The sequence below is a fragment of the Dermacentor silvarum genome, chromosome 8 (genome assembly GCF_013339745.2).
Source record: "Dermacentor silvarum isolate Dsil-2018 chromosome 8, BIME_Dsil_1.4, whole genome shotgun sequence".
NCBI lineage: Eukaryota > Metazoa > Arthropoda > Arachnida > Ixodida > Ixodidae > Dermacentor > Dermacentor silvarum.
This window is the reverse complement of record NC_051161.1, coordinates 136,395,365-136,413,424: the sequence shown is the minus strand read 5'-3', so window position 1 is coordinate 136,413,424 and position 18,060 is coordinate 136,395,365. Positions and strand designations below refer to the sequence as shown.

At 47.1% G+C, this 18,060-nt stretch overlaps 1 protein-coding gene across 2 annotated transcripts in view; it reads left to right on the top strand.

Moving 5' to 3' along the window:
- Positions 1-13,162, top strand: part of LOC125947385 (decapping and exoribonuclease protein-like) — a 67,337-nt gene extending 54,175 nt beyond the window's left edge. For both annotated transcript variants that reach the window (XM_049672027.1, XM_049672026.1), the window contains exon 6: positions 12,925-13,162. In XM_049672027.1, the coding sequence (XP_049527984.1) occupies positions 12,925-13,087 (163 nt within the window). In that variant the 3' untranslated portion in view covers positions 13,088-13,162. The remainder of the gene's footprint in view (positions 1-12,924) is intronic.
- The last annotated feature ends 4,898 nt before the right edge of the window (positions 13,163-18,060 follow it).

The following is an 18,060-nucleotide window of genomic DNA, read 5'->3' as shown; positions in this document are numbered from 1 at the left end:
GGTACGTTGGGCGTTGTTGGTATACCATACTGAAACCATTCACAGCGCGAAACGACCACAAACAAAAGATACATGGACAAGCGCCTACTATCAATAGACAACTTTATTGAAAGCACACATATAAATAAGGATGATGTACAAGACAAAAACAAAAAAAAATTGCAATGTGTAGGCACAATTGGCACAAAATGGCCATGCAATATAACAGTTCATGGTATCATAACCCCAAAAGAAACTTGGCCAGGTAATCTATCTCAGACTTATGCAGGAAAACAGACAGACGCGCAACCCACGTATACCACGCCTCATAAATGAAGTAGGCTTCCACTACCTCCCGGACAGATTTCGCCCAGTGCCACGATATCCGATCGCCTGAATTTTGAACGTGTGCTTGCCATTGAACATGTTTTAGTGTAATATTTCTATTTCACCGCCTATCATACGGCATGTGTGTTTCGTCCCTTTGTGTTAAGTTATATTATGCGGAGGCTGTTTTTGTTATCACAAACGCCATTTCAGTTGGCACAATATGTTTCATACTCGCATGGGAAAATTATTTCTTGTCTTACAATTTCTAGTTAGTAGACATTAGGTCAGAAGTGCTGCGTTACTAAATTTCAAAGTAAATACAAGGATCAAATTGCGCAGTTAATCTTGATTATTAGGTATATCTGGATGCAGCAATTTCCCCGGCAGGTAATGACTATTTGTTCAGATAGCCGATAGGAACAGACTGAATTTCGATTTTGTAGTCACTGACAAAAAATAAGGTTGACATTTATGCACCATATATATATATATATATATATATATATATATTGCTACGCTACGGGAGGACGCTTGAAAGTGAAGGAAGACGACGTGAGTTCGGGCTGTGACATCATCGGTCGCTAGGCCTCTCGCATCCATCATTTTCCATTGATAAAACACATCTCGCCGTAACAGTCTTGGAGGAGGTGCTGGATAACGAAGAGGAGTCCAGGACGAACGACCACGGAAGCGCAACAACTGAAACTACGCCGAAGCCGTCGCCTGGCCGTACTACCACCGCTTCCAATGGACACGGTTTCTAACAGTGACAAGCGCGCTGACTTCGTCTGGCGCAACGTGGCAACATCACATGGCGCCACGGACCTTCGCCGGAAAGGTCGGAGAAGACGTTGAAGAGTGGCTGAACCACTACAGTCGGGTGAGTCGATACAACCGTTGGAATTCGGACACCCGGCTGACCAACGTGCCATTGTTTCTAGAAGGCACGGCGCTCGTGTGGTTTGAAAACCACGAAGAAACGCTAGCCACATGGGAAGACTTCGTGGATGAAGTAAAGAGCTGCTTTGGGGACCCATCTTTGAAGAAGCGCTCTGAACAGACTTTGATGCAGCGTGCTCAAATTCCAGGCGAGACTTTCACAATTTACATTGAAGAAATCTTGGAACTGTGCAAGTCTGTAGACCCTCGCATGAAAGAATATAAGGTCGGACATCTTCTGAAAGGGTTTGCCGAGGACGTCTACAACTTCCTGATAGGAAAGGACACCTTGGAGCCTGTAGCCGACGTGATCAAACATTGTCGCACGTTTGAGACTCTGAAGGCTAGGCGCATTACACTTAAGTTTGGTAGACTCGCCAACGTCACCACCGTTGCGAGTGTTGACGTCGGTCCTATACCACCCTGCGATCTCGCGTCAACGATACGACAAATCCCACGCGAAGAACTTTATCGACGTGAAGCTGTCGCTACGACAAGAGCACGTGTCAGCGATGCCTATTTGCCTTACGACGCAACGTGTACGTCCGTTCATGCCACGGGGTATGACGATGCGCCTCGATCACGAGCACCGGAACGACCAACCTACGACTTACATCGTCGCGATGGCTCGCAGAACGCCTTCAACCAACCAGACACCATGGCGTCATCGTGGGACGATCATCACGAATACCTAGTGCCTAGTGGAAGGTTTCGTGATGTGCGTGAGGCACCTGTGTGCTTCCAGTGCGGTGTCCGTGGACACGTGGCTTGATTCTGCGCCGTCGCGCCGTCGCGGACAACCACGGTATTACGAGAATCCGCCGGCGTCTCCTCGGCGGAACAATCGGCCCGGTAGTGCTCGCTGGACAAGAGAAACGTACTTCGGAAACAGTTTCCAGCAGAACTCCCGTGGTGACACGTTCGTGGGCAACAACTACCGACAGAACACCCGCAGCGACTCGCCCGCCTCAGTACGGAGCTTGACGCCCCCCACTGCACGCCGGCGCCGTTCTCCATCGCCTGGTCGCCGTGTCACTTCCCCACCGCCGGGAAACTAGGTGGTGCGGCCGATGGAGGTGAGATCGCCGAACATTTGTCACTGTTGAAAAACCAGGAAGAACTGCGCATGACAAGGGTTCTTTCTGGCGTCTGCGTACCTGCAATTTTTAGTAAATCATTGTATCCATGCAGTTATACGCATCAGTTGGTTATAAGAGCTGTACTCGTCGATGTTTACAATCGTAAGCACTGGTCGAGCTGTTGCTTTCAAACACGTAGTTTCCTCGTTTAGGCCGACTGTATCCTGAATTGCTGCGGCTGTACAGGTAGTTTCTTCTATTTTGACTATATCCTCGGTGTAGCAAGGCTCGTCGAAAGTCGTCTCAGTGTAAAGAAAGTTTAGTCCTTTCCACCAAATCGAACTTTGCAAGAGTTGCGCCGCAGTGGTTCCTCTAGACAGTAAATCGGCTGTATTTTGATCACCCGTACAATGTCTTCACATGTTCAAATCGGTTAGGGAGAGTATCTGTGCAACTCGATTTGCTACGAACTGTTCCCAGCGTTTCGCTGAACGGCGTAGCCAATGAATCACGATCATAGAATCTGTCCACATAACTGTTTCAACGCCCTCTAGGTTTAGGGCACGTTTCACTGTTGCAGTTAGTCGAGCTGCAACGAGGGCTCCCATCAGTTCTAATCGTGGCACAGTTATCTTTTGTAGAGGTGCGACTCTCGACTTGGCTAGCAGAAGCTGAACTGTTGTCTCCCTTGATGTCTCGTATCTGAAGGTAAAACACGGCGCCGTACGCAACTGGGCTAGCGTCACTAAAGACGTGGATGGTAACCTGTACATTCTTGTCCAGGAGGAATTGACCAAAATGTCTCTTAACTTCCAGCTGATTAACAGTTCTGAGGCCTTTAGTCCACGCTCTCCACTCAATAAGAAGGCACTCAGGAAGTGGCGCATCCCAGGTGTATTTCTCTAACCACAGCCTTTGTATAAATAACTTGACTACCAGCACGAAAGGCGCTAAGAATCCAAAAGGATCGTACATGAGTGAGGCGAAGCTTAATATCTGTCTCTTCGTAACCTTTTGCTCGCTCAATGATTCAAGCACCTTCGTTAGTGATGGCTTTAAGATGTCTTTGTCGGATATCCCAAACGAGACCAAGACTCTTCTTTTCGTTTTCTACATCGAACTGTACCTTTACGTCTGTACTATTGTAAAAGTTTCGTAAGTATCTATCATTTGTCGTCCACTTTGTTGGATGCATTCCTGCCTCTTTCAAGATACTGACGCAATCGCTAACGACTTGCTGCGCTTCTTCTTTGTTCTATGCCCCGATGACCAAGTCATCAACGTAGAAATGATCTTTCAATAGTTTGGCAGTAGAAGGGTATTTGTCTTCTATCAGTTGGAAGTGGTGTCGCAGGGTTGCAGCAAGGAGAAAGGGACTGCTGCAGGCGCCAAACGGAACCCTTGTCATGCGCAGTTCTTCAATATTGAAAGACCCTTCTTCAAACCAGAAGTAACGAAACGCGTCTCGGTCGTTGTTCAGCCAGCGACACTTGAAGAAACGCTTTTTCGATGTCGGCGGAAATTCTAATCTTGAAGCTGCGAAACTGCAGCAGTAGGTAGAGGATGTTGGGGTTCAAATTCGGCCCTTTCCACAAGACGTCGTTTAGTGAAGGTGAGTCCGCAGCACGAGAAGAGGCGTCGAATACCACCCGTACTTTCGTTGTAGCTCTGTCGCGTCTCACTACTGCTCGGTGTGGCATATAGTACGTGATATGTTCACTCGTACTGTCCGTTGTGACCATCTCAGCGAAGTCGTTGCTGTAGTAGCTCCTAATAGCAGTGTCATATTCCTTCTGAAACTCTGGTTATCGATGTAGCCTTCTCTGCAAGGACTCCAGCCTCTTTAACGTGACATCCCGGTTGTTTTTAAGCTGGGAACAATTGCTGCGCCACGGCAATTCAACTTGATAGCGACCATTGATTCTAATAGTTGGTTCCACGAAGTTCTTCAGGACGGATTCGTCATCTTTTGAAAGTCTCTCTTCGTTAGTCAGTCCCAGATGTTCTACTTCCCAGAAAGACCTCAGTTGCTGGGAAACATTGGTCTCCGTTAGGCATATGTTTAAGTTGCTTACGGTTTCCCGCTTGCAGAACTTAGGTGGACTTCTGGTATCTCCATGAAGTGTCCATCCGATGATAGTTTCGATGGCGGTCAAGGAGTCGTCCAGTCGATGAATTCTTCCGCTGACGAGCTGCCAGTAATAGTCTGCACCTATAAGCATGCTTATTCCAGGCTCAGGCGAGACCTGAACTGCGTTGACGTCAGCCAAAGGTAAGTTCTTGCTTTTAAACTTTTCAAGTACATTTGTCTCTGTCAATGCTGACAAGTCATTGCATATTTCGGGAACTTCTATAGCCTCTACTTCAAGTGAGTTTGAGTCGTACTGGCTATGCAGCGTGACTCGTACTCTCCGATAATATTTGCTTGGTGCTGAAACGTTTCCAAATCCCGAGATGGTGAGCTGCTCTTCTGCTAACACAGTGGCTTTCAGCTTCCTAGACAATTCTTCCGTGATGAAGCTGCGTTGACTGCCACCATCAATCAACATTCTTACAAGGCATTTGCTTCCAGTGCCCAAAGCCCAAACTTGGGCGGTCTGCAGAAGAACAGTGTACTTTAGAGAGTCTGTTCACGAACTGGAAACAGTTGTCAGTGTTTCTGTATTCCTCTGCTTCCATTTTGGGTCACACATCGTGGTGATATGTCGCCCCTTGCATTTCGCACAGCTTAGTCTCTTCCAGCTTCGGCAGTCTTTAGCTTTGTGATATTGTCTACCGCAGCGGAAGCAGCATCCTAATTTGCGTAGTTTCTCTTTTATCTCGTCTAATGTTAGTTCCGCTGGGCAGACATCCACCGAGTGATTTTTGTCTCCGCACATTATACAACTCTCTGGAGTCAGTTTCACGGTTAACATAGATGCAGAACCTTGGAAATGTTCATTAGATTGTCGTTTTGAGGTTGAGGCTTGTTATCTCTTGTTAGAAGTCATCATTATAGCCTATTCCCGGCTTCTTACTTCAAGGCTCAAGAAGTCTAGAAGAACAGACATTTCATCTAGCCTGTCACTAGTAACGCCTGTATTTGTCGAAGACAAGATGCGCTGAGTATAACGGAGTACCATTTCTTGCGGAAGATTTTGTATTATAGCAGGTTTCAGAAGCACTCCATTTTCTTTTTCTTCGACGCCAAGGTTATGCAGGGATCTCACGCGAGTCTGCACTTCTTCATGCAACCTTTGAAGCCCTTCGAAATCTTCGCAGAAACGAACTTTAAGTACGTTCAGAAGACGACGCATGTGGTCGTTAACAATCAGCGTCTTCTGACCGAATATTTCTTTGAGAAGTTCTATAGCTGTGCTATAGCTCTCGTTAGTTGTCGACAGACCGCTGATGACACTTTCCGCTTTACCCATCAGGTAGCTCCGAAGATATTTCAGTTTGTCTACGTTTGAGAGATATCGGTTCTGGTGAACGGTAGACTGAAATTGATCCCAAAATTCTGGCCATTTAATGGGGTCACCGTGAAACTTTGGCACATCGAGCTTAGGTAGCTTAACGTGAACGGGCGCTTGATGAAAGTCATCGTGAGATGCGTGCGTAGTCGTTGTTTGCAGAGCGGATAAAATGCGTTCAGCGCGGGATTTCGCGAGGACGATAGATTCCTGGTACTGTCCGACGCTTTGAAGCTCATCCTCAAGGTTATCATTGGTAACATGCTCTTCTACTTGGTTATCAAGGTCCGTAAGCATAGTTTCCTTTATCTTCAATAGGTTGCGACGGTCGGTCAGCTCACCAGATGGTGTTGGTTCCGTCTGCATAAGAGTTGTCATGTCGTTGATGATCCTGGTGACCACCGCTCGAACGGTAGCACGCTTCCGTCGTAGTCTTTCCATGTCGTCACGTCGGGAATCAGAATCCTCGTGATGACGTGGATCGTTCTTCGATTCTGTCGCAGCGTCGTCGCGTTGATCGCGTCGGTCGGTCGTCCTCTTCAGGTAGCTCGCTTCATCGTCAGGGGTCTTCAACTGTAGATCTGATCCTGGTCACGGCACCATACTGTTGAAAAACCAGGAAGCGGAGCCGAAGTAGAGAACGTCTTGTTTATTCGACGCTTGCGAGAAAAAAAAACCCCTAAAAAATATGAGCGCGCGCTCGTGTCCACGCTCGCTTCTGGATTCGTCGTCTTCTTCTTTTTCGGAGCATAATATTCAACAGTCACAACACACACGCGTGCCTTCACTAGTTTCGATGATGCAGAACAAGGTTCACGTCCTCGTAGACGGACTTCCGACGATGGCTTTGATAGACACTGGAGCAGCTGTTTCGCTTATGAGTTTAAATTTTAAATCACGACTAGGACCCAAAGTGATGTTTTGCTGGGACAACTGTGCCACAATCCGTGCAGTGAGTGGGGAGTCGCTGTACCCTGTCGGGATGTGTGTTGCGAGTGTAGTTTTAGGCCACAGAGTGTTCAAGGTGGAATTTGCTGTTCTGGCTAGCTCCACGCACGACGTAATCTTGGGGATCGATTTTCTACGAGAGTGCGGCGCCACTGTAGATTGCGGCGCTGGTGAAATTTTGTTATCCGCTTTTACTGAGGCGTCTCCGCACTGTCATGGTACCCTCGCCGTCACTGACGATATTTGCTTGCCGCCCCAGTCGATGAAGAGAGTGCCCGTTGATACCCCTGCTGTAGATGCTGGAACGTTTGATGTCCTTGTGGAGCCGGTCCCTCTCAACTGCGTCAAGAAAAATGTGCTCGTGCCGCGGTCGCAATTTCTATTACCGACGAGCGATCCTCATTATGGGTGCTGAATTGTTCTACTGAGCCTGTCGTGCTACCCAGTAGAATGCGGCTTGCCCTCTTCAAACAAAATGCGAGCAGTTGTATTGCAGCTTTAAGCAACGAAACAGTAGACCACGTGGCTGTCACTCACCCTACAAAGGACAAGTTTCTGGGCATGGTTAACAAGTCGTTGCCGTCAGAGAAGCGCCGAGCCTTGGTCCACGTCCTGGCCAAGCATGCCGCAGTCTTTGGTTTTGCGCAGAGCGAGGAACAATTTAATGTGCCAGAGTCACGTACTCGTCACGTGATTGACACGGGATCCGCTCATCCTATCCGGCAGAAACCGTACCGTGTCTCACCTGCAGAGCGCAAAATCATTGCTCAACAGGTGGAAGAAATGCTCAAGAAGAAGGTCATTCAGGAGTCATGCAGCCCTTGGGCTGCACCTGTGATCCTTCTAAGGAAGAAAGACGGTTCTTGGAGATTCTGTGTGGATTACCGACGTCTCAACTCTATCACCAAAAAGGATGTATACCCGCTTCCCAGGATTGATGTCGTAATTGACTGCTTGCATTCTGCCTCGTACTTCTCCTCCGTGGATCTAAGGTCCGGTTATTGGCAAATTCCCATGCATTCGGATGACAAGGAGAAAACGGCTTTCGTAACCCCAGATGGTCTGTTTGAATTCAATGTAATGCCGTTTGGCTTGTGTAACGCCCCAGCCACGTTTGAGCGCTTCATGGATACTTTTCTGCGTGGATTGAAGTGGGAAATTTGTCTATGTTATCTTGATGACGTTGTAATTTTTGGCCGTACATTTCACGAGCACAATCGCCGTCTTGACATCGTTCTTACATCTCTTGAGAGAGCTTCGCGCACCTTGAATTCTAAGAAGTGTCACTTCAGTAACCGTGAGACTCTGGTTCTTGGTCATCTTGTCGACAAGCACGGCGTTCGGCCTGACCCTCAAAAGGTCGCTGCAGTTAGCAGCTTCAAACAACCGCAGTCACTACGAGAGTTGCGAAGTTTCTTGGGCTTGTGCTCGTACTTCCGTCGCTTCGTGCCTAAGTTTGCCGACCTGGCTTACCCCCTGACATGTCTGTTCAACAAGGACGTGCCTTTTCAGTGGTCAGCAGAATGCGAGTCATCGTTTAAGCAGCTCAAGTTTGTACTGACTTCTGGGCCCTTACTTCGCCACTATGACCCATCTGCTGCAACCGAACTTCACACCGACGCCAGTGGTATAGGCCTCGGGGCCGTCTTGGTTCAACGGCATGACACCATAGAACATGTGGTTACCTATGCCAGTCGTTGTTTAAGTAAACCTGAGCGCAACTATACGGTGACGGAGCAAGAATGTCTCGCGGTCGTCTTCGCTGTCCACAAGTTTCCCCTTATATCTACGGACGCCGATTCTCAATTGTCACCGACCATCACTCGTTAGGTAGGCTCACCGGACTACGCGACCCATCCGGCCGTCTTGCTTGTTGGGCCATACGATTACAAGAATATGACTTTGAAGTGTGTTACAAGAGCGGTCGTCGTCACGCTGACGCTGATTGTTTATCAAGGCTTCCTCTTTCGACGACCGAGTGTGACGCAGACAATTTCGATGAATACCTAGCAGTTGTTGACCCTCTATTTCCTGACCTTACCACCTTTCGCACGGAGCAACGCTGCGTCACCAGTCTGGCTCCTCTATCTCCGAAGCGAATGGTCAACGCCGTTACGTTATAAAGGATGGCATTCTTTACAAGCAAAATTATTCTGGCATGGGTGCCCGTTTGCTTCTAGTCGTGCCGACAAGCTTGCCACGTGATGTGCTCCAACTAATGCACGATGACCCTACATCGGGACATATGGGATTTTCCAGGACATTTCAGCGCACACAAGAACGTTTCTTCTGACCAAAGATGCGCCAAAGTGTAGCAGCCTACGTTGCGAGCTGTGAACTGTGTCAACGCTACAAGCGCCCAACTAGCGGCCCTCCCGGACTTCTGCATCCCATCACGCCCCCCTGCTTCATCGTTTGAGGTAGTTGGTGTTGACCTGCTCGGCCCTCTGCCGCGATTAACGACAGGCAACTGGTGGATTATAGTATGCGTCGATCACCTGACACGCTATGCAGAAAGTGCGGCGATTCGTTCAGCAACGGCCGCTGAAGTTTCACACTTCATGCTCTCATTCGTCATTTTACGCTATGGATCCCGTCGTGTTATTATCAGTGATCTTGGCCGGCAATTTGTTGCCGATGTGGTTGAAGAGCTTCTCCGGCTTTCTACGTCTCATTTTCGTCATGCCACCCCGTACCACCCACAGACTAACGGTTTAACTGAACGGACCAACAGAACTCTCATCAACATGCTGCGATGTATGTTGATTCCGCTCACAAAACTTGGGACACTGTGTTGCCTTTCATAACTTTCGCCTACAATACCGCAAAACACGATACCACCGGATACAGCCCATTTTATCTCCTATACGTCCGCCAACCCCGTACAACTCTCGATTCTATCCTTCCGTTCTCCGAAACTGTCGAAACTTCTCTGGCCGAAACACTTCGCCGCGCAGAAGAGGCCCGGCGCATCGCCCGCCTTCGTACTTTTGCCTCCCAAGAACGCTCTAAAACCCGTTATGACGAGCGCCATCAGCACGTATCGTACGAGAAAGGCGATTTGGTGTGGCTGTGGACGCCACTTCGGAAGCGCGGCCTATACCAAAAGTTCTTGGCCTGTTACACCGGCCCCTTTGTCGTTATGGAACGTCTCAGTGATGTCACGTACGTGATTTGTCGACTCTTGTCTACTTGCCGCCGCTCAAGTAAGACCAACGTCGTCCATGTCGCCCGTCTTAAATGTTTTCACCGCCGGAACTCCAACTGACTCGCCCGGTGGGCATCGTGTGCAAAGGGGGGGATTGCTACGCTACGAGAGGACGCTTGAAAGTGAAGGAAGACGACGTGAGTTCGGACTGTGGCATCATCGGTCCCTAGGCCACTCGCATCTATCATTTTCCATTAATAAACACATCTCGCCGTAACATATATATATATATATATATATATATATATATATATATATGCACTTTATATACGGGAATGTTTTGTTTTATCGTGAATAATTTATAAATTATAACCCATGATATGCAGCAGAATGATGCTTCTTGAGTGAGAGTACTGTCAGAAATTAGCTCCAGAAAAATGAAAGTGAACTTTTGATTAATGACATGTTCTAATTAACGTATAAACTACGTACATACTTTACGCCACATATTTTCAAATTGTAGCCACTGTCATTTAAAGTCATATCCTCTTACAACGAATTCTGAGGATGACACCTGTTTGGAGATTTGCGTTCCCTAAGGTTGCGACGAAATACATTGCAGTTCCAGTAATATTTCAGCTCCTGTGCACAAAAAAGGCATCTTCTAATAAAAGTGGAAGAACAGCACATTTATACGGCAATATTGACGGCGCTTACCTCAAAACTGCTGAGTTTCACACTTTGTTGCAAATGGACCAAGCTTATGAAATCACTGTTGTATTCGTGTGTTACAATATGTGCGCTAAAATAATTAGGCGAGAGGTAATCCATAGAATTTCTTAATTATGCGCATTCGATTCCAGTGCGTCTAATGTATATCTCTTTGAGTATTCCAGCTCAATAATTATGTTTACGCCCCACGGTGGCTTAGCGACTATAGTGCTGTGTTGTTAAGCCCGAGGTCGTGGAATCAAATCCGGGCCGCAGCGGCCGCAGTTCTATGGGGGTGAAATGCAACAACGCCCGTGTCCCTTGCATTAGGGCCACGTTGAACATCTGTTGGTGGGCAAAATTAACACGGAGTCATCCCACTACGGCTTGCCTCATAATCAAATCGTCGTTTTCGCACGTAACACCCTAGGATTCAATTCAATAAGTATATTTGTGTTATATGGCACAAGCTATTTTTAAATATGTGAATGGAAAAATAAAACACCCGATATAATGTACACATACTCAAACAGGACAAAATACGAAACACGATGTATTGCAAGTGCGCCGGAATTTGTGCTGCGTACTTTGTCCGCAAACAACGAGTTAAGTGGGACAATACAATTGAGAGAGAACAAGACGGTGTCCTTTATGCTTTGCTCTAGCGGGTCAGCTGCACCCCCGTGACTGCTTATGTTACGTCACACTGACTGCAGCACGCAGCAGCCGTCTATTCAGCGGTGCCCCACACCCGAAATATAAATGGGGGTTGTAGAAGCATGCGACTAATGGCTTGTAGACCACATATTCAAGGAAAAAGTTGAATACGTCGCTGGCTGCTGTCGACAGGCGTTCACGTTTGGGAGGCTGCACTTAGTGCTTATTTGAGCGAATAAACATAGTGAGGTGTATTTAGGTGTCTTGAAGGCCTTACACAACTGTTCGAAATGACTGGGTCGTACACAAGTGTGATAAGAACTCCTAAGAAATTCGGTTGGAATTTTCGTACGAACTAAAACATCTCAAGGTTTTCCCGGCATTGACTCTTCCGCCACCTCTCGAACTTCACCCCCGTTATATTATATGAATATGTCCGTCTTGACCAATGTACTATTATAACGGAGCAGAGATGTGACAATAAAGTGACTTAAGCATGCACGTTTTTAGAACGGAGTACCCTGTCGTCGTTGCTAACCGAAAGTGGTAAACATTCTGCCGTACTCTGGAAAACAATATATATATATATATATATATATATATATATATATATATATCCGAGCCCCGATGATGGAGCGCTGCAACTACTGGACTCTACCAATCTGTCCACGGATCCTAGACATCACATACTTCATACCCGGTCGGAACCCCAGCTCCTGACTTCGCAGCAGTCATTAGCCGAATGTGGAGACATTCATTCGCTGCTAACACACTACAAGGCGCACAAGCGACTATCAACGCGCGATGTGCACAAGAAGTCATCTCAAAAGGCGCACAAGAGACCATTGGTTTCGGCGCAGACCCAGCCATCCCCTGCTTCGAGCCTTCAAAAGCTCGCATCACCGCATTTCACAATGCCCTTAGCAGGCCTATCACATCCTGCTGACGGTACGGCTTTTGACGAGCACTGTCCGTCTGTGCTCGACGTTTGTCAAGACGAGCCGGTTCGACCACCAGCACCTTCGTACTACGACTGACTGCAACCAGTGCGACCAATCCCGCATTGTGAGACAGACGGTGGTTCACTGTCCGAAATCGCCTGCCCCGTTTTCCCAACTGCGACGAGATAATCGTCGGCGGGACCTGCGATCACAGCGCAACAGTCAGTGCCGACCTCCAGAGAAGCTGGTTGCGCGCTGGTCAGCTCACAAATGAAGACTTCAATATCTAGACAAGTTACGTGGTTGCGTGAACAAGAGCGTGGACAAGCTGCATGGACAAGCGCGCCGGAAACTTGCAGCATGGCCGAGTGTCAAGACGAAGTGAACTTGACCGCGGGCGCTCGCAAGGCTGGGGGAAGGCGACGACGAAGGAGAATAAAACAGCTGGCCCAAGAACAGGGTGCTGTCTCTGCCTCTATTCCCTTCACAATATATATATGAAATGCTGTCCACTGAGTTACGCTGGTGCATTGCGTTGAAGCGCCACAGATGGCCGTATGGGCAATGACCGCCAATCGTCGGTACGTGTAACTTTTGAATTACACAGTTGTCCATTATGTTGAAATATCGCCCAACAAAAATAACCTCCACTTGTTTCACGTTCCGAAATATGTTTTTGTGAAAATGACTAAGAAATGTGTCTTACCCATTTTCTTCCCGTTTCTCCCCTGCTCTATTAGCACGTACCTTTTCAAGCTCGCGTGGAAGAAGGAAGAAGGCCAATCACCAAGTCGCAAAATCGTATGTCGTCTCCTTGGGAATCCTCCAGCTATTCAAGTGCTGCCGGACTGGTACCTGAAATCTTTTGTAACTGGGAAATCCCACAGGCAATATCCAGCCTGACGATCTCTGGCCACATCGGCGCTGCATAGGGACACCTCCGAGAAGTGCTGTCCTTCATCATGGATATGTCTCGTGATTCTGTACTGGACTCTCATATCTTCAGATGGTGGGCGGGACGGCTGTGTTTGAGTGTAGTGGTTTACGCAGCAGAATACGGGCATGGTGGCTTTTTATCAATGGTGCGATATAACTAATTGTAACCAATATTTTATCACCAAAAGCAGACACCATTCCTGTTTTATATTTTCTTATAAAATAAATACGCGTGATTTTTATCAGTATGTCTCCGTCTTAAGGTTGTCGGAAACGGTAAGCTGTTCCTCTCTGTTCCCCGTACTGTTCTTGCTCGCCGCATAGCAATGGTCTCGGCTTTGGCAGCCCTGACGCCATGCGGTAGCATACGAAGTTTTATTCGCCACATACCCACTCCTAAGTTGTCACACTACGTGACGTTTGCTGTGAGAAGGATGTGCAACGTTCGCCTCCGTGGCCCTAAGCGCCACTGGCGATCGTTTTTAGGTCTGATCTTCAACATGGGCACACATCATCAGCCTATATTTTATGTGCACTGCAGGACGAAGGCCTCTCCCTACTGTCGGAGTCATGAGGGATGTAGTGGCCGAATACTGCACCAGGGAGGCCAATTCCTGTTCTGGTGAGAGTGACTTTGGTGAAGCTTAGTGGTTGCACCTGAACTAGTATAGCCCCACTAGCTCTCGGCAATATATTTTTTCTTGACGGTGTCAGACACCACTCCATGCCTGAAAATGTAGTGGACTGCAGTAGGATTACGCGCCGCGGTGGCTTAGTCAGCTAAGGCATTGCGCTGCTAAGCAGGAGATCGCGGGATCGAATCCCGGTCGCGGCGGCCGCATTTGGATGGAGGCGAAATGCAAAAACGCCCGTGTGCTTGCGTTGTAGGGCACGTTAAAGAACCCCAGGCGGTCAAAATTAATTCGGAGCCCTCCACTATGGCGTGCCTAATAATCAGAACTGGTTTTGGCACGTAAATCCCCAGAAAGAAGAATGGAGTAGGATTCGAACTTACGACCTTCATGTTTGAGGCCGGGTATTCTACCTCTGCTCCATGCCACCACTTACCCAAGAAGCATACATACCCAAGAATTTTGGCCGAAAGATAGCTGCAAGAGTAGCCGAACGGTAAAGCAGCTAGCACTTAATCCGGTTTATGTGGGTTTCGCTACCACCTGCGGCAAGTTATCATTTCGTCTTTCATTACGCTTTTGTGTAATACATACTGGGTGTTTCAGCGAACACTTTAAAAAATGTTAAAGGTTGCCTGTGGAAGATAGCACCATTCTACTTCATGTGTTGGTCTACTCGAAGAAGCGAACATTACTTGCTAAAAAGTTGAACTGCCTAATCTATTAATTAGCAAAAGTTTCCAAATTCAGTTTTACCTAATTACATGACGGGCCCTATTGTAATATAATATACAAATTGTAGTGGTGGAGTACGCAAGGCATTTCTCCGCAAAGTTCGAGAAGTACTATCTCGAAACTGGTGTCTATTTGAGAATTCGTTCCAAGTGTACCCACCTTACGAACTCCACCCACGGCTATAATTTGTAAATTTCAATATGGCCCATAATGTAATTAAAAACTTATATAGTAAATTTTTGTGAAATAGCCGATTATGCAGTGCAATTTTTCTACAAGTGACGTCCGCCTATTCGCAGTAGGCCAGCTCGTGATCTAGAATTCTGCTATCTGCCACAGGCAGCCCTTTAAAAGTTTGGATTGTTCCCTGAAACACCCTGCATTTGGGATAACAGTAGAACACTTCACTGGTACATTTAATAGTCTCATTATCCGTATGTTTCCCGTGGTTCTAGCTAAAATAGAGCCGCTTAACCTCCTGCATTCTTGCCGCTTTCAGCACAGAAAAAGAACGTGCCCGTGCTCGCACACCAAGGCCGGTATCAGACGTGTCAGCATCGATTTATTTATGATGCGAAAGCATGCACCAAATTGCCCATTGAGAGAGAAAGCGGGCGTCTGTAACGGCGAAGTGCAGCTATATTCCCGTTAGCTGCGGCGCCACGTCACTTATGCGCCTCTACAGAGCAGAGCGGACGAAACGGAACACCTGCTGCCGCTTTAACGTGCTAGGGTTTGCGTCAGGGGAGAGGGCATCGCCCCGATGCCACGTCACCAGCCTGCCTCCACGGAGCAGATACGGCGACGCGACGCCGTGGGGACAGACGGGTTGTCTTCAGCGAGGTAGTCGCGTGATGCGCGCCTGAAGGTGTCGCCGTCTCGCTCTCGAAGGCCGGGTCACCCTCTCTGGGCTTAGGTGCAGTACACTGCTGCACTCTCGTGCCGGTCGTGTTGGTTGCTGCTGCTTTATCGGTATCGCGTCGCACACGACGTCGGTGGCATGCGACGTCCTTCAATTCTCGGCAATATAGTCCAAATGATTGCGGTCTACATCTAACATTCAAACTGTACAAATAAAGATAACCCGCACCAGTTTAATCGGAAAACACGATAACCTACCCCGCAAAACTCGATAACATTACTCGCAGCGCAAAACTCGAAGGACAGCTCAGCGGTGTTCAATTGTACATTAATGCTTTCGCATTCACTACACATAAGTGCTTAGGTGTCCTCTAATTTTGTTTATGTATTTCTTTATTTGTTACCTCAAAGCCCCACAGTTAGCGGTATTAGACGAGGTGTGCGTCAATATAAAAATAATTGACACAACGCTCTTGAAGCAGGGAGAAGGGGAGCGCTGGATGATGTGGAGATGCAGGTCGTTTCTGTGCGTTAAAGGGAAACACTAATTAAGTAAGAGTGATAAGGTATCTTTTGATAGTCCCGTGTTAATTTCCGAAAAATGGGCTGATTATTAGAGGAGGAAAGGAATGTCCACGTTGAAGTGCTGGAATTCCGCACCGAAATCTAGACTCTGTTTCCTTATTGTTACGTCAGTGACTGCTATATATATATATATATATATATATATATATTCTATTTGGGTCGTGTTGACTGAGTAAAACTTCGTGAAACTTGTGGAAGTCGGTCTTTGACTCCTTTAGAGCACATTGTAGACAACTTTTACCGCTAAAGAATTACTTAGGCATTAGGAGACGCCGTTAAAATGCATTATACCACGGCGAGTTGGTGCACCAACTTGAAGGCGGCGTCGTCACAGTGTCGTTACATTTCGTGCCTTTACTGGCTTGCCAAGCGCCTCCTCGCTGCTATATTTCCTTTCACAGTGTGAAAGGATAAATGTTTAATGTAAAAATTTTATATTTCTCTTAACTGTGTTGTCAAGAGAAAGCAAACGTAAAGAAATCGTTGCAACTAAAGCATTTGAATTGAGCTACCCGCTCTCGAGATTGGCGGCGCGTGGAACGACCACCTAGACAAGAAGCTCTGCAACATTAAGAAATGACCATTCCGATGTGAGGTTATGCTGCTCTTCGGCAAGCTAGGCCAAATATCAGGTGAATAAATAAAACAAATATTGAAGTTCCAGCTACTGCAGCAAGCCAAGCGAAGCCATGCTAAAGAGATTGAATGTCACTTACAGAAACTGCTGAGCAACAGGAAATAATGTACAGCCTCCCGCATTTCTATCTCTATCACGCGAGAACCCTATAATACGGTTGTATGTCGTACTGAAGAGAACATCGCATTAGACGACTATTGCACAGGAGAGAGCTTAGTGCACGTAAGAGCACTTCTGCCGGTATCGCTGGTTATCGTCGATTAAAGCGCTAAAATGACGTGTGATGGATGCTCGCACGATATAGCTAGAAAATCGGGAGGCTCTACATGAAGGACATGACAAAGTCATTCAAAGCTTAATCGAGAAGTAGTAAACATTGTGGTCACGGACTTAATACCGACATCCCTAATCTACACGCAAGCACTTACTATACAATAAACGATTGAAATAGCCCCAAACGGGTACAACCGGTCACTGACGACCTCTATTAAGACCGCCGTGGTCTTAATAATAGGTGCGCTAGCAGCTCGACTAAAAGTTCACTGCGAAGGACGAACTGCTAAGCTGGAGGTGATAGGCACCACGCCTGCACACCCGGTCTGGAATCCTTCCAACTAATAATATATACAATGCCTTGAAAGCCGAGGCAAAGTTTTTGTTATATAAGCGAAGCATTCGCTTTAGTACACAAGAATGTAGCACACATATAGAGCTTTTTGACGACAGGAGAAAACTACTCCCAACCCACCGCTCCAAGCTGCTCATCTCTTTTGTGGCTTGCGCGATCCGGCATTGACGCGCTCGCATATGCTTGTCTTGCAACACCTTGCAATTTATTGTTCTGAGGTAAAAATAAAGCAATGAATATTGATGTAGAGGATGCGTTGTTCGGAGGCCCGTCGCCCGCCTTCTAGAATGTCCCGCGGCGCAAGCGTCAGGTTTTTTAGGTCTTCCTAATCTGCCACGAACCAGTAAGAAACCTCAATTCCTACAGAGAAAATACGGGTGCTCTTTCTAATAAGTAAAAGGCCTGAGAAGGTCTAATTATGATGGCTCACTAGATATGGCATTCTGATGAACACGATGTAGGGTTGAAATCTCTACCACGGTGGCTGTGCTTCAATGGCAGGGATCGCGAAACTACCCGTGTATATAGAGTTAGATAAAAGTAACGCAGGACAGGTGCAATATAATATAATCCACAGGTCTGTACTGCGACGTTTCTCAGTCGCGCTGTCGCTTTGAAGCAAAGAAACACTTTTGTAAACCAATAAGTTAACCATAAATATAAAAACACATCGGTGCTTGCAAAGTCATGTGTTATAGTTGCATCGTGTACGCCTGAGAATGATGCCGATAAACTAAATTTCATGCTGTAAAGCTGTGGAATGCTGTAAAACTGTAGAAGTAGCATTCTCGACATCAGCAAAAGTTTTTAAAAAGAATAGAAAACAATATTTGAGTGAATATCCGATATATTTCTACTCGCT